The following is a 25,849-nucleotide window of genomic DNA, read 5'->3' as shown; positions in this document are numbered from 1 at the left end:
AGGTTATTCTAGGTAATGATGCTAGGAGACAAAATCTTGCTTTCAACCATATCTACCGCCGTTGTAGTGAGGATGATGAAAGTGCCTCCCACCTGCTTTGTTTCTGTCTGACACATGCGTGGCACTGCTTTAACATTTTAGGGGCTTTCTTTTTTTGTGGATCTTAGCGAGCTTCGAGACCTCCCTTTAAATGAAATCATGGGTTTTGTCAAGGGTTCTAGATGGTTTTAGCCCTTGGGTTTTAAATAATAATAATAATTTCAGAGCTCTGTCTTTTAAATATTTTTTGATGGGATTAATCTTGAGGTCCTTGAGGATGTCATTCGTCCTAATGTAGCATGGTACTTTGAAAAGTCTTCTCAGATATACAATAAATATTTATTGTTTTGAGCTGTTGTAGCAACTATTAAAAGAAAAAAATAAGGATTACAAAGATAACGTAACGAAATGGTCAAAAATAATAATTATAAGAAAATATTGTGTGCAAAACTTAGGACTTCTTGTAGAAATAATACGTTTAATTCTAAGAAATGATTAATTTCATTTAAAATCACATGGTTTCCTCGTTAGCTATGACTACCATCTTTTCGTCAATTTTTGGATTCCATGTGAGAAAATTGTGCCAATGTGCAGAAGAAAGCTTACAAGCGCTTCATTGTAGCAATTTTTAGTTTCGTATTATGAACATGGATTGTTCTATATAAACAAAATATGTATAGTATATTAGTTTGAATGACGACATATTTATTTTAATATAAAATACAAATGAAGCCAGATTGATCACTTGGTGTTGTAAATGGTGTTCTTGTTTTGTTTTTCTGTAAGAATTCATGTCCCTGATATGAAACATTTCAAGAAACTGAAAAATTGAACTTATTATTGAATTTGTGTTGAAGTCGGATTACATACGGCAATCAAATAAGATTGCTGGATGGCAGAATCACATTAAAACTCGAAAAAAAGAATTGCGAATAAAGGTTTTGAAAATTTTAGTTTCGAATATTGCAGGTTAAAAGAACGAACTGTTATTGTTTTTTTAAAAATTTTGTACTATTAATGAAAGGATGCTTTATTAGTCTTTTTATGTCTAATCTTTTATACACAACACAAACCTGTAAACGAATATATAATATATCATTCGTTTCAGGTCAAAGTTCAAAGACACGATAGTCATGTAAATGCTATGAAAGCTTCGACAAAATTCATTTAATTTATTTTTGTGTAAAATGTTTTGTTTCACATTAAGTTCAAGGAAGCTTATACGATTGTATGAAAATCAAATGACTTAAAAATTCATTTGATTCATTGAAAAATGATTTGTTCCGCTGATCATACTCAGAACAATTTACAGTTCAATATAATTAGCTTTTGTATTTTTCGATAGCAATATTTCTTATTATAAATGAAGTTATTCGAGTGTCTACATAGATTTTAACTTTAGTATAAAATAGTATTACAGTGATGATGGTGAATAAGGAAACACTTAAGACTAGCATGAATGAGTTTTACAGGAGCTATATAAACATGTCCGAAAAAATCCATTGAGGTGTTCCAAGGGGGTTTACTCTATCACATTTATATCCAGTTCAAAGAACACCATTCTACGGATCATCAAATATAAGATAAGTTTGGACAGTTGTCTTAGTGGCAAAAATTTGCTGTTTCTTGATCTACCAAAAGAACTTCCAGAAATTTAATGCAACGAGTTATTTTTCAAAAATACTCCAAAAATAATTGTTAAATATTAAGATTTTCTTTATACCAAAGATAACATATAAGTACTACGGTTTGCAATTATAACCTTGTTTTCATTAATTGCGAACACTTGTTTTCTACTAAAGAGGCTGCTTTGTTTTCCGACTGCTTGTTGGGATATACTAGGGGTATTCACTCTCTCTTGCAAGGAGCACGAAATGCAAGAATGCTTTACAAAAACTGCAAGGGTGCGAGAACACCCCTGTTGCAGAATTGCAAGAGAGAGTGAATATTTCTACTATTTTACTTGTTTACGTGTAAATAAAGTTTTCGCTTTTGTTAGTCTAAATATCACAAGAGTAATAATGGGACATAACAGATGTCTCACTGTTGGCAGATGTTTTAGAAAATGTTAGAAAAATTAGCAAAAATATCTATGATTGAAATTAAGCTTAGGATATGACATCTGTCATCACATTTTACAGATAATTCTGCAATCAATGACTACAAAGTGACTGCAACAGGAGGCTGGCAATGGTAAGATATCGGTATTTTAAAATCTGCACGATTTCTCTATTGGCAAAATAATACAAGTCTAAGTACTTGGACTGTCATGGTATGCCGTTTTGAGGTATACAAATATTAAACAGAATTATTTGTAGCCATTAACATTTGAAATTATGTTAAGACGGGTGTAAGTGGTGGCCTCATTCAAAGCAGTAAGAGGTGATCAACAGCAAACAACAAGTACACGTTGGAGTATGATTCGTCAACACCATCTGAATATATCACAACTTCGATGCTTACAATTTATGAGATGGTTTTGAGTGGGTTGAAAATTTTTCCACTAATTCTCAATAAGTGAATCATCTAATTTTGGCTATATTTTAGAAGTAGTTCTCGATTATCCTAATCATAAGTGATTAGCTAATAAGTCCGTAGAATGATACACTGACAGCGCCACTAATGAAAAATCCACATAAATTTTAAAAATTTTGATAGCAACTTTCAAATGATATCTATCAAAATTGAGTGCCTGAATTTAGTATTGGTGTTTTAAGGTGAAAGAAACCTCAATAGTACAATCTTGGCTTAATAAGTGCAACCGGGCCTCTGTTTCATTAAAACAAATGGGATATAAGTGATTTGCTGGCTTTAAAAGCTGACGTTCAAACACTGATGATGTCCAAAAAGGATGGATATACTGAAAAGTATCAAAACAGCACAAAAAATCGTTTTTCTAAATAGTAAAGTAATGTTGAGAGAAATAGCTGATACCTTGAACATTTGACATGTTGGTATTATTTAGCACGAACATTTGTATATAAGAGAATTCTTTATTAAGTACGTGCCGTGTTTGTTCAATTTTTACGAAAAACAACAACTTGCCGATGATTCTGTAAGCTTTTTCAAGTTGTTAAAGTCTTATAAAAATTAATCTTTGCATCGGCATGTAACAACGGACGAAACTTGGTTCCAACTTGAAAACTTAGAGTCGAATCGACAGTCGGCTGAATAGACAGTAGTCGGTAAACCTCGCCCAAATCAGCCAAAAACACAATAGATAGGTTACGCATTTCGATTTTCGAATGTGCATAGAATTTTATTGATCGACTGCCTCGAAAATGGTCGGTTCATAAATAGTGATCGCTGCATGCCCCAACTGGTGTATTTAAAGAATGAAATCCGGCACTCAAAGTATTCCCCATATTTGTCTTCTTGCGATTACTACCTGTTTCCGACTTCCAGACTGCTGGAGCAAAAAATGCTCCAGAGAAAAGAGATTTAGCTTCGATAAAAAAAGTATCGCCAAAACTGAGACATACTTTAAGGCCATAAATAAATTATTCCAAAAGAAAAGTATCAAAATATTAGAAAAGCGCTTCAATAGTTGTAGGTATTACTCTTGAAGAAAATTATGTTGATGAAATCAGAATTCAAAAGTAGTTTAATACTTATAATTTGGCGATGATATAATTTGTTGGTCCTATTGTTTATGAATCCAATTATAATAGTGTGGAAGTATATATTGAGGAGCTGATTTGACATTCCAAAAATGATTTAATTGTAGGTAATACATATATTGGGTTATAGTAACAATCAAACTTTTAAATGGACGTATGTATTAACGAAATTGTCTTTTTAATTTTACGGAATATTTGTAAATTTGTATCATCTAAGACTTGTGTATGTGGTATTTTCCAAATATCTGGAATTTTTAGTATTAAATTTGTACTCTCTCATATATGGTAGAGCTTATAGCATTGTTATTAGATTTTGAAAGAAGCAGCATAAGTTCATATTAAAATATTTTTTAAATCCCGTAATATTCTTAATGGTACGCAGAAATTCAGATATGTAGTTTTAGCATCAAATTTTTTGTAAAGGCACCATCTCTCCCGGATAATATCTCAAATAATACAACTTTATCTCAAACCATATTATAAATACTAATTAAGCAACTACCAAGTAAAGCTTTTATAGATTTTGATTTGATTAAATTTGCAAACATTAAATTCCATATTATAGGGTATATTTCTATTTAACAATCTGCCAACATAATTTAAGTGGTATTGTTAGCTTAGATTCATCAACTAGTCCGGAGACTCAGTGGACCGCAACCGCAGAAAATCAGTAAGTATCTTGGAAATTACAACCACAAATACAATTAGAGACTTCAATACTATAATTTATACCATTGCGGACATTTATGTCTATAAGTTTTATTGAATAAAAACAAAAAGAGCTGGCAAGTTTTTTTAGTTTTATTTTAATAGTATAGAAACGATGTTGAGCATTCAATTTATTTAGAATATAGTCGTAATAATATTATACCATGGTAGCGAAAATATTTCATTGTTCTCCTGTTCTATCATTTTTCGTATGCCATGTGAAGTGTTAATTCTTTCAGATTTGTGTATGATGATCCGGAATTTCATCCCAATCTCCTATTAAAAAGTAATGTTGGTTTTCTCTCCATTTTGAATAAGTATACTTCTACGCAATGTTGCACTTATTATCATAAGGTCACATTTATTACAATAATAATAAATTTGACACATTTTTGACCTAATTTTTTATAGAAATTCATATATTTTATAGCTTACAAACTAAGTAATTTTAGGTTTTTATTTTTTTTTATTTTAATTTCTTAAGCGACTATTGATTTAGCATAAAAAACTCCATATGCACCACTTCCTGTTCCACAAAGCTCTTTCTATACTACTAAGACATATCATAACAAATAAACATGATATGGATCATTCTTGGCATTATACCTCACGCTATATAAATAATAAAAACTTGAAATATGTTGCATTTAAAATATAATTGATTGCACTTTTTAAAAATAGCTTAAACAATTAAAATTGTTTATATTTAAGTACTGATATTAACTATTAAATTTAAAAAAAAAAATTCTTTCCAAATGTTTAAGAAATTGTTTCCAAACTTTTAAGAAATAGTTTAAGCAATTAAGATTGTTTAAATTTTTGTATTAAAATTAATTATAAAGTATCAAAAAAAAATTCTATTCAAATGTATCCCAAAAATTTTCATTTTTTATTATTATTTATATTCAGTATTAAATTTTGCGAAGAAGTAAATATTTTCAGGATGGTATTATTTTTCGAAATTTTTGAAATTTATTTTTTCTTCGCTAAACACATCAAGCATATGCTCATTATACCATATTTCCATTGAATATATTTTCAAAGAATATGCACCAAATATTTTTATATAATATTGTTGATATCGATCCATATTAAAATTCTATATATAACCTAAAAATTTCAGAACGATATTATATTTTTTAAAAATTAATTTATTCTTCATTTCACACCTAACGCATACACACGATTTATCAGTACACAAAAAAATATTTCTTTTTACAGAAAATTTTTTTTTTATTTTTGATTCAGATTAACCAATAATTTCTACTTAAAAAATAAGTATTTCCTGTGTGGTATTTCTTCTACAAGTATTAAAACCAATTCATTCATCAGGCTCCTTACATATTGTTTATACGAACCCCAATACAATTATCTCAATTTTCCACAAAAAATGACACAAAAATGTTCACTTTTTTTCGGAGTTAAATTTAGCATTATCCGTTATATGAGGTTTTCTTTGCCATGAGGTTAACTTGTGTGGCACCAATACACCAAGTTTTTTTTTGTATGTTCTCTGGTGCAACGGTCTTCTTTGGATAACCCTAACGGAATTCGTTCTTGAGCGGGCGTCGATTACGATTGAATTCATTAAGCCAGTTTTTCACAGTGCTATAGGATGGTGCTTAATGGCCATACAAAGATTTCAGTTCATCAATGCACTTTTGTCGTAATAATCCACGTCGAAAGTTGTGAAAAATGATCGCCCGAAAATGTTCAGGTGTTAATTCCACTTTTTGGTCGAGATGAGTTTTTCAAGTCTCTGTAAATAAAACAATTCATAATTAAATGACAACATGCTCTGAGTGATGTTATGCTAAAAAATGTCAACCTTTTCAATGGAAATGTCAGATTGCACCTGGCAACACTTAGTGTTGCTTAGGCCAGAAATATGTATAGCAGCCCTCGTATACAATTTGTTTGGACTGCAAGTGCCAGTCTTAGAATTCGTGCCTGTCAAATTAGAAACGATGACTAATCATATTTTTCAATAAGTAGCTAAGGCTGCACAAAATTTCAGTGCCCAAGGTTTATTGTGACTTTTTTAGTTAGTGACACTAACCAAGGCACTTGCCGTGCTATTAAATTAGAACGAGCTTATAAATTACAGCTTTATTTGAAAACACAAGTCAACGAATTGAAAGTTAATTTTTGAGTTTGCCTATATTTTATTTATAAATCTCTAAATTAAATTCACTAATATATCAAATATTTAAAGACAAATTTATCTTCCTTACAACTTCAACGTAATACTCTAATTATAAGCCATTTAAATATCAAATAATAAAAACATATTAACAAAAAAAAATACACTTATTAACATTATAATTATTCTTATATTTATATAGAAAAAAAATCCACCAAAAAATTCAGTTCAACTTTGATCAAATTTTTTATATAATCTTTTACCTAAAAATAAAAATATTATAAATTAATCCATATGTTACCATATTTGGTATAAACCATATCGAACCAGAAAAAATTGAAATAAAATAATTTTGTAAAGATGTATTAAAGAAATGTAAAGAAAATTTTAAAATATAATATCCTATAAGTCCCCCTAAAATACAAACAATTAAGGACAACATTTTTAATATTATAGGAAAACAAATTATTGAAGGAGTTACAAATAATAACCACTTTAATAACCCTCCTCCAATAATTCTTATAAATAACAGTTCAAGTATTCCTTTTAATATAACTCAGCTAACATATTATCTTTTAATATATTTAAACTAAAAAAATTAAAATTCTCAATTATTGAATAATAAACTAAATGAATTAAGTGTCTAACATTTAGCACTGTAAAAGAAAAAATATATTAACATAACTTAAAGGTAAAATTTCTAAAATTATATCCTTAGAATAAAATCCTGAAAGCTAAATTTCCAACATTAAAACATTTACATGTAAAAGGTGTATAACTTCTTATACCTCCCATTAAACGAATATTATGAATATTTATTATTTATGAATAAATTATTTACATTATAAATAATAGCTCCAGCACATATAAGCAACAATGCTTTAAATGAAGCATGAATTAATAAATAAGTAAATAAAACTAATCCTATTGATAAAATTCTTATTATTAAACCTAATTGTCTTAATGTAGGCAATGCAATAATTTTTTTTGAATCACATGCAAAATTAGCCCCTAACCCAGATATAAATATTGTCCATCCCGAAATTAATAATAAACACTGACCTAAAATTGTATCACCAATCAATAAATTAAATCGAATTAATAAATAAACCCCAGCCGTTACAAGAGTAGACGAATGAACTAAAGCTATAACAGGGGTATGAGTAAGTATTGCAGCAGGCAATCAGGCTGAAAAAGGAATCTGAACTCTTACAATAATTAGTATATTTATAACTAAATTATTAAATTTTAATAAAAGAATATGAATTCATGATCCATACTTTAATATTTAAGCAATAGCTAAGAATAAAGCAACATCTCCAACTCGATTTGACAAAACAGTGATTATTTCTACATTATAAAATTAAACATTTTGAAAATAAATTACTAATAAATTAGAAACTAAACCTAAACCACCTCATCGTAATAAAATTCTAATTAAATTTGTTGAAACAATCAAAAATATTAAAAAACTAACAAAATAAAATTAATAACAAAATAAATCGATTAATATTTATTTTCCCTAATATATATTTTTTTCTTTAATAAATTACTAAAGAAGAAATTAACAAAACAAAAGATATAAAAATTAATTTTATTCAATAAAATAAAAAATTTATAACAACCCTAATTGTATTTAAAGAAATTAATTCTCATTCTACAAAAATTGAAAAATCTTGATTAATAAATAACAACTCTAAAAAAAATGAAATAATTCTCAAATTAATTAATAATTAAAATCTAACTCTACATAATGATAAATTTCCCACAATTTCCTCACAACTATTTAAATATAATCAATAAAAAATTATTTCCCTTTTTATAATTAATAAATTTAAAGGTACTCAATGTAATAATAACAACAAAAATTCTCGCATATTATTTATTCTAAAACAAAAAATTTCCGGAATAAATTCGTCCATGTTGTCTATAAGAGTATAAATATAAAGTATATGGGTCATTCTTTTACAACGCGGACACCTTTTTGACCTCATGATCTTCGATTTGTCTGAAATTTTTTTGATGAGCTTCTTTCATAAAATAAGAAAACCCTCATCTCGTCCCTCATCAAAATTACAAATTTTTTTCCTAGGAGATATGGATCCATGGGGTTTTGAGAATTGGCATTGTAGATACATTTTCAAATGGGTCTATCTCAAGTTTTATAAAAGACAGATACTTGAAATTTTCAGCGTTTCAAAGATAATTGATTGTGCTTTTATGAAATTGTTTAAACAATTAAAATTGTTTATATTTAAGTACTAATATTAACCGTTAAATTTCAAAAGAAAGTTTTCTCAAATGTATTAGCTAAATTTTCATTTTTTATATATTATTTAGATTCGGTTTTAAATTTTACTACGAAATAAAAGTTTTTTTGATGCTTTTATTTTTTGAGATTTTTTAATATTTTTTTTTCTTCCGCAAAACACATCAAGCGCATGCGTACTACATTTCCATTGAATGAATTTTCAAAGAATATACTAAATATATTCTTATATAATATTTTTGATTTCGATTAGTAATAAAATTCTACATAAAACCCAAAAATTTCAGGACGATATTGTATTTAGAAGTACTTTTAAAAATTTATTTATCCTTCATATTACACCAAACACATACACACGATTTTTCAGTAACAAAAAAAAAAAAGGAAAATGCCACACAAATTTTTTTTTTATTCTTGGTTCAAATTAATTTATAAATTCTACTTCAAAAATAAATGTTTCCACTGTGATATTCATTTTAGAAGTATTTAAAAAAAATTAATTAATCAGGTGTCCTTCACGTTACTCATACCCATCAAAGTACCATGAAATCAATTTTCGAAGAAAAACGATACAAAAACTTTTACTTTTTATTTCTAAAATTAATGTATACATAAAACATAACATTTTAAATTAGTTCCGCATCATTTCTGTTTTTAAGTTATGAATTTTAACATAATTAAACCGTTTAATAAACTTTTTTCTTATATAGATGAATTAAAAAGTTAATTAGTTTCTTACTAGCCGAACTACCTAGAAAACTGCAGCACATAATCACTCCTGCCTTTTTCGGTGAAGTGTTATTTTGCTACAGTTGGAAAAATATTCTGCACAGGTAAGAAATATTATAGAAAATAAACTATGTGGAGTTAAAAACAAAATATTTTTTTATGGTTTTTATGGCGATTTTATTAATACTCATTTCATTATTGATACATAATCTGTAATGTCTGAAGAAGAAAATACTTTTTTGGAATTTGGAAAAAAGCAGTGATATTTTAATGTGCCTTTAACTGGTGTAGCTGCTTCAAAGCGGCGTTTAATCTTATTTTCTTCTACTTCATACTCTTTTAGCAGCTCTAAAAAAATATAAAAAGATAAGCTAATTATTGAATATCAAGATCAACTTACAATTCTGATTATTAAAGAAATTTTTCTTAATAAATTTAATGTTGAAGGATCAGCTATATTTCCAGGTCTTAATAAAAACCATCACAAAGTTAAAGAAGGTTGTATGGATGGTAATTTACACTAAATTTTAATTTACATAAACATGCACTAAAGACAATAACAACATGAACTAAAACACGCAAACAAGACACAAATTTTTTATAAAACAACACATCTTTTCATACTTATATTTAAATTTGGAAAGAAACTCATTGGTAATAAATGTCACAAATATTTGGAATTATATAAATTAATTAATATTTAAAATATTAATTTAAAACAATCTACCAAAAATCCAACCCACTTGCAAGCCGTAGTAACACAACAAAGTGATCTGAAATTATATTAAAATATAATCAGGAACCGAAAATAACAGTTATTTAAAATTTTTTTTTTGAAAAACAGCAGCAAGAAAAAGTTGTCTAAAGTTATATTTAAGTATATATGTAATTATCATTCTAACAACTTTTATCCTTAATATTATGTATGCTTATTATATTAGAGCGCTTTAAAATAAAACTCAAAAATAATAATTAAATTTGCTGTATATTACATTCAACAAAAATAATTATTATCATCTGCCGTTTATTTTTTCGCACAGAAATAACTCTTAAAACTCTGCTTCTTATTTTAAAAAGCACAAATAACTATTACTTTTGCGTTATAAATATAAAAATCATGCGTATGAGACACCTGGTGTAACAGGCTTAGATGTCAAAGCTAGGGGTACTTCAACTAATTTGATGGGGTTACTTCTTGTAGGATTACGCAATGTTTCTTTCTGCAGAGGTAACCTGTGCTTCAGTTCTTTATAAATAGGACAGCTTCTATAGTTTGAGGTGTTCCAATGCAGTTGCTACACTTTTTAGAGTTGGTATCCTTTAATGCTTTTTTATCGCATTCGGAACTACGGTTAAGCTCGCCACACGCTACGCACACTGTACAAAGAGTACAATATGACTTAATATGACCATACTCTTGGCAGTTTGAGCATTGCACTGAACCATTTCGCTTGTGGGGTTACTCAACGCTAATTCTGCGGTGAAGTAAGTATTGCAGGTTGTAGATGGGATGGGCGTCATTTTTTTTATGCTTAGAAGCTTCCGGATAAAGTTCAACTTTAAACATGGGATGTGGGATTTTATTTTTATTAACTATATTTATAACTGCTCTACCGCTAAAACCTTTTTCGCTTATGGCATTTGTGATTTCAATGGATTCTACATTTGACTCAATACCTTTGATAACGACAACAAGGCCTTTGCTACTCTTCAGTTGGTATGTGTAGTAATTTTTCTTGCTGTCATCGAAATGTTTAGTAATGATCCTGAAATTATTTTCGGTGTCTATTTGTATTTTGGCTTCGTGTATATTGCTCCTGGTTAAAGGAACAATATGAAAAGTATTGCTACCAATCAGACTTACTAGGAGTGTGACAAGGGTATTTGAACTGCGTTCACGCTTGTATCTTATTTTTACCTTTTTAGGAAGAATATTAGTTTTATTTATTTATGTTACAGCAATTGCTTCAAATGAAATATTTTCACTTTTAATTACAAGATTAATACGAACAATCTTATTAATTATAATATATAATATAGTTATATATATAATTATGTTAATATAGATATATTTATAAATAATGAATCAATATTGTTAATCAACTTACAAATTTTGATTAAAGAAATTGCTATATTCCAACTAAATTATATAATTACTCAACTAATTTCATAACAATCATTTTAATAAATTATTTGTTAATTACCATTGTAAAAATTACTTAAATATTTTTTGGACCAATTCGACTTAAAAAATAAATGAATAAACCCATACGAATTAAACATCCACTTTTCAAAATTATAAATAATTCTTTAGTGGAGTTACCAACTCCAATTAACATCTCTTCTTGATGGAATTTTGTATCATTATTAGGATTATGTTTAATCATTCCAATAAACAAAAATAATCAGTCATAAGTAGATTATTTTTTGCTAAACATTATGCAGCCGATATCAGTATAGCATTTAATAGAATTAGACATATTTGCCGAAATGTGAATTATGGATGTTTATTACAAACTCTTCATGCTAATGAAGCAAATTTTTTTTATTTATATTTATCTTCATATTGAACTAGGAATTTATTATAATTCTTTTAAATATACCCAAACCTGATTAGTAGGAGTAATTATTTTATTTTTAGTAATAGCAACTGCTTTTAGAGGATATATTTTACCATGAAGACAAATATCTTTTTTAAGGAGCTACAGTAAACGCTAAGCTTTTATCTGGCATTTCTTTTTTAGGTATTTTATTTTACCTTTTATTGTTTTAGCAATAACAATAATTCATCTTTCATTGCTTCATCAATTAGGATCAATTAATCCCATAGGATAAAATTCAAACAATGATAAAATTCGATTCCATCCTTATATCATTTTTAAAGACATCACTGGATTTATTATTCTAATTACATCATTAATTTTATTAACTTTAATAAACCCATATTTATTAGGAGACCCAGATAATTTCTTTCCAGCTAACTCCATAGCAATTTTACGTTCAACTCCTAACAAATTAGAAGAAGTAATCGCCTTAGTGTCATCAATTGCAATTTTAATAATCATACCTTTTTATAACATAAGAAAATTTTAAGGACTTCAATTTTGCCCTATCAACCAAATTTTATTTTAAATTATATTATCTGCTGTTATTTTATTAACTTGAATCAGAGCTCGACCAGTTAAAGAACCTTATTTTATAATCGAATATATTTTAACACAATAATTTTAATCAACCCTTTAATTAATAAATGATGAGATAATTCACTTAATTATAATTTAAGTTAATGACCTTGATATAACCATATATTTTGAAAATAAAAAATAGAATTAAAATTTTCTATTAACTTTAATAAAAATAATTCATATAAATAAATATATTTTTAACCAAACCATAAATAATAAAAAATTTAATGAGTAACGTAAATAACACTTTCATGATAAATACATGAATTTATCATACCGAAAACAAGATAAAGTTTCCTGAACTTAAATAAATAAAAAAGAAATAAAATCTAATTAAAAAAAACTTAATTTTAAATAATCCACACCCTATAAAAATTACACAAAATAATATACTTATAATTAAAATACTTGTAATACTTGTATATTCAGCTAAAAAAATTAATGCAAATCCTTGTCTTTTTTATTCTACATTAAACTCAGACACTTATTCCGATTCCCTTTCTGCAAAATTTAATGGTGTACGATTAGTTTCTGCTAAGCCAATTCTTAATCAAATAAATTCTATATATTGAAATTTTTTGAATTTAATTATATTATATCCTTCGATTAAAAAAATGAAAGATAACAAAATTAAAGCTAACCTTACTTCATAAGAAAATATTTGACCAACAGCTCGTAAACCTCCTAATAATGAATAATTAGAATTTCTAGAACACCCTGGAATTATTACAGTATATATCCCTATCATTGTAATTTTCAAAAAAAACAATAAACTTCAATTAAATCTATATAATCTTCTATAATTAATCTATCTATATAATCTTCTCAACATAGGTATACACATTCAAAGTAATATAGATAAAAACAATGAAAAAATAGGAGAATAATAGTAAGATATATAATTTGATATTAATGGATAAGTTTGTTCGTTACTAAATAATCACTAAAAGGCTGAACTATTCCAATAAATCCAACTTTATTTGGACCCTTACGAATCTGAATATATCCTAAATCTTTACGTTTTAACAAAGTCAAAAAAGCAATACACTCTAAAACACAAATAATTAATAATAAACTTCTTAATAAAGATATAATAATTTCATTTAAAAGAAAACAACTATTTATGCTTTTTAAAATTATATAAATAAATTCTAAATTTATTGCACTAATCTGTCAAAATAAGTAAGTAAATTTATTCATAAAATAAGTTTCATTTAAGTAAATATTAATTCCTTTCGTACTAAAGTATTTTATTGAATGAAAGATAAAAACCACCCTGGCTTACACCGGTTTGAACTCAGATCATGTAAGAATAAAAAGTCAATACGGGTTTATATTTAAGCTTCTGCATTTATTTATGAATCCTGATCCAACATCCAGGTCGCAAACTTTTTTGTCGATAAGAACTCTTCAAAAAAATTACGCTGTTATCTCTAAAGTAACTTAATTTTTTAATCACTAATAATGGATCATCTTATTATTAATAAATGATAAAAATTATTGAAAGATATTTAAGTTTTAATATCACCACAATGAAATTAATTAATAAATTTATAACAAAAATAATCAAAATAAATCAAAAATGATCAAATAATTAAGATTTATAGGGTCGTCTAGTCTTTTGAATATATTTTACCTTTTCACATAAAAAATAAAAGTTTATAGAAAATTTGAATGAAACAGCTTATATTTCGTCCAACCATTCATTTCAGTCTTCAATTAAAGGACTGATGATTACGCTACCTTTGCACAATTAATATACACTGCCTTTTAAATTATGATTCATTTGTTAATTTGATGTACAAGCCCCTGGCTGTATCGAACAGCCGGAATTTTGTTTGCCGTCTTGTTGCTACAACCATGGAGAAACGGTTGCATGGCCAAGCTCACAGTGTGTCGCTAAATAACGACCACCGGCCACAGTGACTTATGATCACGGATATCTAATTAGCAGCTTTAAAGGATTGTATAAATAAAGATTGTAGAGAAACAAAGGAAGATATATCAAAAGAAATTAAAGATATATAAAAAGATTGTAGAAAAAAAGGATTATAGAAAAATGTTGATTGTATCAAAATAAATTGCATAAATGTAAAGATCGTACAAATAAATTTAAAATAACAATTACAAAAAAGCACTGTATAATTATAAGTATATTGTGCAATTATAAAATAAAGATTGTAAAATAATAAAAACTTTTATATTAATAAAATAAAACTTGTATGTTAATGAAATAAAATAATAAAGATTGAATAAATATTTATAAGATAAAATTTGAATATATATAAAAAGTTGTAGAAAAGTTATATCATTTTATTAGCAGATAAGGTTCTGTAATCAGAACACATGTCACAGTCCTCTAAGCAGTTTTCACTGATGCGTTTCGTCTGGGATTTATCCAGCCCCAGATTCATCTGAGTGGTAGAAAATTGAAATGTTACTAAAGAAACAGTCCTCATATGTCTTAAAAATACGATTGTATTAAAAATATCTTAAAAATATCTTAAAAACTATATCCTTAAAAAACTTAAAAATAGTTATGAATATAAATATATATATGTATACAAATATTATAAATATACAAATGATAATAATAACATAATATCAAAATAAAAGTAAAAGAAATAGAATACAACATTGGTATCTCGGAACCACGGAATCCACCGCTATCCAAGACCAAAAGTCATAACCAACACTAATCCATACTAACATAAGTCAATACGTAAATAAAAAATACCTAATAAATTATAACAAATTCAAATAAATTGAATAATAAATCATTCAATGGGCCGGCAAAACCTTAAAATATATACAAAAAGAGATGTTTTTGTTCAACAGGCGAATAGGTATTACATTTGCCAAATTCTCTATTTAAACTTTTTAAACAAATTTATTTTAACATATTTAATACACTAATTTTTACATTATTATTTAGTTAAGTAAATTAAAATAAAAATTTTGAAAAATAAATTATAGTTCTATATATATAAATAAATTAGAAAAAAATTTTTAATAATTACTAAGTATTCGATTATTTTATAAATTTAATATTAAATCAAAAAAAACAAAACAACCATATTTTCAAAACTGAATTACAAATCATAATCGTCAAGTGGTTCGTCCTTTATCCATAGCCCCAACTCATCCGTTCTTATAATACCAGCAAATTCGTCGTCAGAATTGTTGTTGTCAGATGGTGGTTGTGGTGCATTTTGTCTTAAGAGGCTATGACTAAAATTATTAATTGCTCTAGCATTATTTGCATGTACCGTAAAAATTGGTAGAGTCGATTTTTGAATAATTGCCATAGCAGTCGTAGCACCATCTACTCTTTCCGAAACTGTGTATGATACTCTTGGTGCGAGTCTGGCTCCTGGTCCTATTGGTACTGAATAAGATTTATTTTCAACTGTTTTCTTTTTAAATTTTTTGCTTTGTGGACTTTCAATTACAGAGTCATTGAAGTCTCTACAGTCATCTAAAGTCGTAACTATAGCTTTAAAAATATTTTGAATTAACACGATACGCTGTCGTTTATTTACTGTTTTTATATATGGTTTATATATATCGAAATATGTGTCTTCTTTCGATCTATTCGTATCAAATTGTAAAGATTTCTCACACATAATTGGCTTAAATGTATTTAATTGTAATTGTGTTCGCTTTGCAAAGCTTGTATCGATTTGAACGTTTGCAAACTTAGCCGGTGGTATTTCTTCGCCTTCAGATTATAAAGCTTGAAGATCTGCATTAGTTTTTGTGTTTGAATGATCTTCATTTAAAAATGAAGGCCCGTCAATTATTTTCAGTTTTCTTGGCATCTTTTTTTTTTTTTGTGGCATCTTCATTATCAAATCGTTCTATATAATCGATATCATTATTTGTTTGTGCATGAGGAACTAATAATTCAACAAGATCAGCTAAATAATTCTCCTTATACGAGTGGACGTACGTTTCGATTTCGACCGAATTTTACAAATATTGACTGAAATAATGAAAATAACAATATTAATGAAATTCAATACATAATATAAATAAAACTAAAATATGTAAAGGAAAATGACGTCTTTTAGTCTTTTTGGCATTTATTAAAATAAAACATAAAAAGAATTGAAGTAAATCGGAATATATGTACATGGTTGGTTGGTTGGTTGGTTGCAGTGGCAGGTCATAAGATAACTTCAAATGTACCACAATTAGCGATTTTTCGCCGTTTTGTTACCACATTCCTCGCAAGAACCCTAGTATAGAAGAGTAGAGACTAAATCCATCCCACTGAATTTAGGTAATTTATAAGGTCTTTCATCTTCACCATTGAGCAGTCTGATAAACTATCACAAAAGTATTTTCCTAAGAAATTATATCTTCTGGATGCTAGAGCTGGGCATTCACAGAGAAAATGTATTATTGTTTCTTTCTTCTGCGGGTTTCTACAACTTCTGTAGTGAGAGTTATAGAGAATATGCAGTTTCTCTGCGTGAGTTCCTATACACCAATGACCAGTACGAACTGCAATAAGCCTCGCAGTGTTTACGCGATCTCTTTTGATCAGTTCCAGGGATTTATTTTTATTATAGGTGGGCCACGTTAACCTGGAAGTTGCACATGACCTTAGTGCTTTTCATCTGTTATTGGCGAGTTATTGGCAATTATTGGTAAATATTTTATATACATATGTGTTCTTATGATTGTATTACTTCTTAAGATTTAATATAAATATTATGTAAATGCGATAAAATTGGAAATCCATACTTAATAACGATTAATTACGAAAACAATTATAACTCTTTCTTCAAATGCCATCATAATGAAAAATTGTTTCAATGCTGCAAATAAAATTTTGATATCTCTTGCCGCCGAAATTACATACAAAAATATCAATGTCCATATGTTCATATTTAAACACAAAGCAAGTAGGCATGAATGAATATAAAATAGCGAATAATTCTTTTTACTACTTACATTATAATTCAAGGAAACAATAACAACACCTCAAAGAGCAAAAGTAGAAAAAAACACAAAAAAGAAATATAAAAATTTCTTGAACCTATGAAGCAGAGAATATTGCAAAATCTTCTTTGGTATGAAGCAAAAACGACTGAAGCGACGTCGGCAGAGATTTGAGTGATTTGGGTACTCATTAATAGATACCTAGAACAAAAATTAATTTCTATGGCATTGTGACTCTATAATATTTTTACTCAATGGCATAAGCCTTATTTCTGAGTGACTGAGTGACAGTAGAATAGATATATCAAAAAATGCTGACTTAAAACATTGAGTAAAAATTTTATAGAGTCACAATGACTCAATTTTTAAATTTTCAGCAACAGGCACGGGAGGGCGGAGTGAAGATATTTCTTCTTTCTGCGCTGCTGCTAGATCGGCCGCGCTTGTGCTTGTTCTTTCTAAAAATTTTACTATTGATGAATGAAGGACAAAACTGAAAACAAAAAACAGATTTGCTTGTTTACGAAGGCAAGCAGTACAAGAAAAGAGTTAAATTTGTTTTTGGTGTAATTATTTGTTTTTGCAATTAATGCTTGGCACCAGCAAGCAGCACGTAAAAATTTCATGCATTTAATATCACTTCATAATGCAAATAAGAGAAACATCCCTACTTGTTTGGAAGTTTACTGATCTACATATATATATGTATGAGTATAAATGTATATTTATAAACATATGTACTTTTATTTGAAAGAATATGAATATTTTTTGATCTTATTTTAGGAACATTTGAAGCAAATGCAACCAATTTCAATTTTTTGTTTTAATCAGGTATAATAACAGTTATATGTAAGTTATATTAGTATTAGCTAAAATAAGATAATTGTATGTAATTGACCGTGTGTGAGTTCGAGTAATTGAAAGTAAATTGAGGAAAATAGTAAATTATGTCCGTATGGCAGCGAATGTTGGTATTTACCAGAATTTCGAGTATGGTAAATTAGGTAAATTAGGTATTACCATTGGGAACATTTTATAGAATGTATAATAAAAAAATAAATAAATTTGAAAACTTTTAACATAAGTGCAGTGCAAAAAACCCTAGGAAATTTCAGTTTACTTTACCATAATTTACCGAGTTGGTTTATTGAGGCCTACAGACTTCATCGAATTGAATTGCTGGGCTTTATTCTGCTTATATTACTTCGTAAGCACTGCATATGGATGGTAGAGAAAGTGAAATCGACTAAGGCATAAATTGTTATATGACCTTATATTACAAATTTGCCCTAATACACGCTTAATAACATTTATTTATAATTTATTTATTACCATAACTACTTACTTTATTTATTTATTTTGTTCAAAATACATAGTTTAAGTGAATTAATTTTAAGATAGTTATTAATAAACATGTGTTAATAAATATGTATAAAAATGTAAATATTAATATTTATTACGTAGAAATTTTCGCTATTTTTTATGGTTATTCACGTGATATTGATCAATTTATAATTTTTTGTGTTAATATACAATAATATTTTAAACAAAGCAATTTATACATATAAACAATAAAAAATAATGTATCATATATATATCTAATAACGGCAAGAACTCTTATTGGTGGTGGTATTCCTCTATTGCTGAGCGTTGTTTGTTGTCGTTTTGTCATTGGGCCTTGTTGTGGTAGGATTTTAGGCAGGTTTAGGAGTATTTTCGGAAAATCTTCTGCAGGTTGTTTTCTTTCTTCTTTTTCACATTCTATTTTCCAATTATTTATGTGTGATAATATATATCTTTATCATTTATATGCAAAAAATCTTTTTGTCGAAAATACTAATGTATATTAATATAAAAAACTAAAGTTCTTCAAATTCTTAAGGACGATTATAAATTATAGTCAAAATAGAGAACAAATAATATAAAAAAACTTTGAAATAGTAAAAAAAATCAATTTTCAATATTATTTTTTTTAAACAAAATTTCTTCGTTAACATAGACTAGGCCTCCTGGGGACAACACCATGAAAAAAAAAAACGCACGATGCATTATACCTCAAAGGTGGTCTGGAAATTAGTACGCAACTAGTAACATGAAAATTGTCATTTTTATTTAATTAACGATAACCTTTCATGTATGTCGATCTAGTAACTATCAATGATTATGCAGTTATTTAAATAAATCTCCATTTCTCGGCAATTATCCGCTTACAAAAGCTAATAGTCGATACACTTGTACCCCTTGTACTGATATTCCGTTTATACTTATTCAGTATGTGTGAAGCGCATATATTTGCGAAATAGCGTTAATTATTCAAACTGCCATATAAACCGAAGGTTTAATTTTAGTTTTTTTATTCATCTTAATTTGATTTCTACAAAATTTTATTATAATACATTTGGCAAAACTAAAGCATACTATTTTTAAAAATGTTTTACCAATTATTGGTAAATATTTTATATACATATGTGTTCTTATGATTGTATTACTTCTTAAGATTTAATATAAATATTATGTAAATGCGATAAAATTGGAAATCCATACTTAATAACGATTAATTACGAAAACAATTATAACTCTTTCTTCAAATGCCATCATAATGAAAAATTGTTTCAATGCTGCAAATAAAATTTTGATATCTCTTGCCGCCGAAATTACATACAAAAATATCAATGTCCATATGTTCATATTTAAACACAAAGCAAGTAGGCATGAATGAATATAAAATAGCGAATAATTCTTTTTACTACTTACATTATAATTCAAGGAAACAATAACAACACCTCAAAGAGCAAAAGTAGAAAAAAACACAAAAAAGAAATATAAAAATTTCTTGAACCTATGAAGCAGAGAATATTGCAAAATCTTCTTTGGTATGAAGCAAAAACGACTGAAGCGACGTCGGCAGAGATTTGAGTGATTTGGGTACTCATTAATAGATACCTAGAACAAAAATTAATTTCTATGGCATTGTGACTCTATAATATTTTTACTCAATGCTGAAAGAAGTTGCAAAGCAAAAGAAAATGCAGTAGTATTTGTGTGTTAGGTGTGACTTTTCCCAGCAGTTTTTTAGGAGACATTTGTCGCTAGGCATTTTTGACTACGAAAATAAAATAAGCCAAATGCAAATGCAACAACAAAACGTACAATCGCTATTGTACACAGTTGTGTGCACACACATTTGTACTGTGTACGTTTTGTTGTGGCATTTGCATTTGGCTTATTTTATTTTTGTAGTCAAAAATAATTGCTTGAAAATAGTCACAGCAATTCAAACCCTAATTCTACCATTCTTGAGAATACATGTAAGTTGCGCGAGCATTTAAAAATTTACTGATCTGCATCTTAAAGTGAAAATAGGCGGTATTTAGTAGACGCTTTATTTAATAGCTATTCGTCAAAGCGATAAAAATAAAATATCATAAACATTGCGAAAATTAAAAATTATTAAATAAAGTGCAATTAATCGACAGTAATTGTAAGTATGCAATTGTTAAATCTTCTATATACCGCCAAGAACGTTAAATACTAAGGTTAGGCATTGCGCTGATAAGTTATAAAATCTTATAAAATTGTGTGACATCATAATTTGTTTACATTTTTTACTTTAACAAAGTTAAAAAACTTTTTCTTTAAATCCAAAATATTTTTTGAATTGTGGATTTACAATTTTAACTGCTTGCGAACAGTTGTAAATGATGATGGACACATGATGATGCGTAGTTTTAGTATACAGCCATAGTCAAAAGTATTTACACAACGAAAGTTTTTGTACATATTGCATAAAAATATGTTTTTATTGTTGTTGTTGGACGTCAGTTGCAAAAAATTTTTTTGTTATCACTTAGATATATCTATGCAGAACCAAATAAAAAAAGAATTGGAAAGATAACTGTTCATTTGACAAAAATATAAACAACTGCGCTGATGCTTATTAGTAGTCAAAAGTATTTACACAAAACGTTAATTTCATTTTCTTCTTCTTAATTGATGAATTTTTAAAAATTTTTTTTATTTTTATTTAATTAATATAATTAATATTTGGTTACACCACCTTTGGCATCAATAATTGCCCGTAACCTAGCTGGAATTGATCGAATCCAGCTGCGAATCAATTTGGACCGAATATTCGCTATTTCAATTATGATATCACTACATTTTGGATTTTTATCAATAGTATTTTGCTGTTTTATGAAGTCTCAAGCATATTCAATGACATTAAGGCCAGAGCTCTGTGCAGGCTATAAAAAAACAGTAGGATTTAACTCTTTTAAAATTGGATTAAGTCCACATCCTTGATGACATGGTGCATTGTCATGTTGTATAACCCAGTTATTGATAGGAAAAGGTCTATTTTCTGACGTCAAGACATGGTTATTTAAAATACCAATATAACCGGACTGATTTAAGGTGCCATTTTTCGGTACCAAATCTCCAAATGCATTGTATGATAGACATTCCAAAAACAAAACCGTGCCACCTTCAAATCTATTGAGTGGCTGCACTGCTTAATTCTTTTGGCATTGTCGAAAATGCACGGAGTGGTTATCAAATGAACCCTAGAATTGAAATTCAGACTCATCTGTTCATAACACATTGTTTCAAAACTGTATAGGTTACTTAAAATACTTCAAAGCAAATGAGAGAATATTTAATAAGATCGTTAGAGTAATATTGACTATTTAGTGCACCACATAGGTATTGATATTAATATTATTCCACCTGCGATGTAGTGTAGCATCACTAATAATCTTGTAAATCAACTTTTCCGATGATGCTGCTATTTTGCCAGAACTTATTGTAGGATTTTCTATGACTACTCCTAATAATCATGTGCATTCCCCTTGATTCATGGGAGGTTTCCGCCCAGTTCTCTTCAAATTTATTAAATTTTTGCATATGTTCTTATTTTTATCTAGATTTCACATCGTTTTATATAAAATTTTGCATAACTTTAATAAATTCGTCCCGGAATCCCACTCTTATATTAGGTGCCAACCTCAGATCGAATTTCAACTGATAATTCCTTGATTTTTATCATTTTCCTAAATAATTTCTGAAATTTTGAAATCTCTAAACTTGTGTAGTTTGTGACAATAGCCAACGACTGTACTTGCTTAAAGAAAATCCTACAATAAATGCTAATTAATATTTTGTGTAAATACTTTTGACGCGAAAAAATGCGTGTAAATACTTTTGACTACTAATAAGCATCAGTGCAGTTGCTTATATTTTTGTCAAATGAACAGTTATCTTTCCAATTCTTTTTTTATTTGGTTCTGCATTGATAAATCTAAGTGACAACAAAAAAATTTTTTTGCAACTGACGTCCAACAACAACAATAAAAACATGTTTTTATGCAATATGCACAAAAACTTTCGTTGTGTAAATACTTTTGACTATGGCTGTATATAATAATTGTTCATTTTTGTTTAAAGCTCTTGTTGTTTTATATAAACGCGAAAACATAATGTAGATATACATGTGGCGAATCGGACACACATACTTCAGCGCAGTGGCGACGCGTGCCCTATCTGGAAGGGTGTGCGGCCCTTCTATAAAGTTGTTTTTACATGTACCACTTAAATGAACGTATATGAGATGTTTTATTAATAATAACTATATTTTATTAGGCAACAATATATTCGCAGTATTATATTAACAATTCATTAACAAAATAACATATTAAACAAATTAAATTAATAATTTATATATAAGTTTGATTGGCGGCATCCTGTTATGTTGTTAGAATTATGGAAACGAAAGTTTATTTAAAATTTTTGAAGTAAACCAGAACGAAAATACTGAACGAACTTAACATTTTGATCTAAATTTATTACCATTAACACCCCAAACATACTACAATGGTCGTGAAAGAGTAGGTACCGCAGAACACGTTTTGAGAACTGCAAACCGTTCATCCAATCATCAGACAAGGATCCGATTGTGCATTTATTGAATTTGTTAAAAGAAATTATGATATAGACAATAGACAAGCAAGCCTTCAATTGCTTGAAAGAAGAAAGACCAATATTGTTACAGAGGTAACTTTAAATCTTCTTACTCCTATGCTCTGCAAATTGACAGATATTATCAAACAAAAATTAGTATCAACTCATTATGAAAAATATGTATTTTGTCTTAAGTATAACTTTTGAAACGCTGACTGTGTCAATATTTTCTCAAAGTAAATTTGTTTTTTTTTAATTCTGCGTGAACACAATTAATTATCGGAGGTATACTAATAAACTATATAAATAATCAATTAGCTATCACAAGTTATTGTTTGATTGAGATTGTGTTTGTGTTTGTGTTTGTGTTTGTGATTGTCATGTGAAAAGTTTGCAATTTTAAATCCAATTAAATCGGGGATCAAGCAACCTCCAAATATAGTTTCACAAACTTATAAATATGCAATTTAATTTTTAACTTACCTCATGTTTATGTTCTTCACTTATATCAAAGGATTTTTGCATTTCAAAAACAATAAAAATAAACTTTAATTTCAAAGGTGTTGGTTTGAAAACCACCAACTGCTGATGCGTTTTTCCATTTAAACATTTGCAATAAATATTTTTCATTTTTTCATTTTTTTAGAAAGCATCCTGTCTTGAACAAACAATCCATGTAAAATATTGTTTTTTGAAGGTTTTTTATTCATGAACGCATACACTTATTGCATAGTATTGAAGACCAGTAACCAACCACAATTATTGCTTAATTACTAATAAGAAATCCATACCCGTTTCTTAGAATTCAACTGCTATTGCAGCCCAAGCCTCCTCATTCCGTGCTTTTGTTATAAACTTTATGTCCGTGATCGTACACGACAGCTAACTTTCGAACCGAACTTTCGACCGACAAAGTATTGCAATTTATTCCTATTTGTGATATTTTCTATTACTTTCACTTCAAATAATAAACTATGTTACAGCAAATTGAGTTCCTACACAGCTCTTATAAAGCGTCTTTGCCTGACGCTTTGCAGCAAATTGCTGAACTATAGTTGACATTTACCTGTGATGCAGTGATGGAAAACGCAAAAACAAGAAAGTGCACATTGCTGAATCAAGTTTACACAAATGACATTATTTACACAAATGAATATGTGAAACATAAGCAAAACACAAATAAATTTATATATTATTTGTACGTATGTATTAAAATTAATACCGTATTATAAATATTTGAACGCTTTTTAATAGTGTTCAATAAATATAAATCATAAAAAAATTTATTGTAATGGCGCTTCAATTGGTAAATCTGGTGTTACTTTTTTAATCGAGATTCACTCTTGGTTTAAGGTTTAATTTTCATTTTTGATTAGTTAATCTGCATAACACTCGAGATTAATGCGCAGCACTCGAGATTAACTTGAATATGACAGTCTAGATATTTTGCCAGAGTAGCACGATTACCCCGAAATTAACAGCTGTTTAATGTGACTTGACAAATAATGTATGATGTGATCGATATATGTATTTATGAAAAATAAAAATGTCTACTAACACTACTTAAAAATATGTTAGAATACCTTAAAAATGTTCGATTGAACAACATTTGACAGATCTAGAGTAAATCTTGATTGAATCCAGACTTTCCAATCGGATATGTATACGTCATATGTTAAGTTTACCAATTGAGAGTTAATACTAATTTAGAAACATGGTACGTTAAAACAAATGTAATAGTTTTTTATTATTAAAACTCGCAAATTGTACAATTTTCACGGATCATAATCAGACTTCAACTTAAAGTCCTATGTTATGGAGTATTACACTACTTTAGTAGTGCTACTTTTGTACTTTAGTACTTTAGTAGTGTAATAGTAGTGGCTTTTGACACATTTTAATTCTCAATGTTAATTTTTGTATAGTTTTAAGCCAAAATACATATATGAAGCATTTATTTATAATATAACAATATCAATATAGATAAAATACAATAAAATACATGTTCATAGAATGTGGAATATAAAAATGTATATAAATATAGAGAAACTAATACTATTATTATTAATAACAATAATTCAATTCTAATAGAATGCTCTGTACTTTTAAACTATTAATAAATAAATACACATATTATGGATATATACTTTAAATTGTGGTATATAATTTAAATAAATCAATACATCTACTAAAATGGTTTTTAATAAAAACGTTTCTAATGTATCTAAATTTATATAATTGTTTATCTGGC

The 25,849-nt window shown here is 27.7% G+C and overlaps 2 protein-coding genes across 2 annotated transcripts; both read right to left on the bottom strand.

Annotated features, from left to right (window-relative positions):
• Positions 1-7,160: 7,160 nt before the first annotated feature.
• On the bottom strand, positions 7,161-8,084 carry LOC119688640 (NADH-ubiquinone oxidoreductase chain 5-like; the record flags this gene model as incomplete). Its single annotated transcript, XM_038103311.1, is given in 4 exon segments — positions 7,161-7,245; positions 7,247-7,344; positions 7,346-7,988; positions 7,990-8,084. Coding segments are annotated over 4 exon segments (921 nt in total), but the record flags the coding sequence as incomplete, so codon positions are not given.
• Positions 8,085-15,727: 7,643 nt separating this feature from the next.
• Positions 15,728-24,747, bottom strand: LOC119662604. The gene is made up of 2 exons (XM_038072259.1): positions 24,082-24,747; positions 15,728-16,678 (listed from the first exon to the last, which is right to left on the bottom strand). Exon 2 carries the CDS (start codon positions 16,317-16,319, stop codon positions 15,786-15,788), a length of 534 nt encoding a protein of 177 aa, XP_037928187.1. The 5' UTR covers positions 16,320-16,678; positions 24,082-24,747; the 3' UTR covers positions 15,728-15,785.
• Positions 24,748-25,849: the final 1,102 nt, after the last annotated feature.

Source organism: Teleopsis dalmanni, chromosome X (assembly GCF_002237135.1).
Source record: "Teleopsis dalmanni isolate 2A chromosome X, ASM223713v2, whole genome shotgun sequence".
Lineage (NCBI taxonomy): Eukaryota > Metazoa > Arthropoda > Insecta > Diptera > Diopsidae > Teleopsis > Teleopsis dalmanni.
The sequence above is the reverse complement of the archived record's forward strand: the minus strand, read 5'-3'. Positions and strand labels throughout refer to the sequence as shown.

Excerpts from the sequence above, each read along its gene's own strand:
- LOC119662604 (XM_038072259.1), bottom strand. The coding sequence starts at position 16,319 with ATGTGTGAGAAATCTTTACAATTTGATACGAATAGATCGAAAGAAGAC.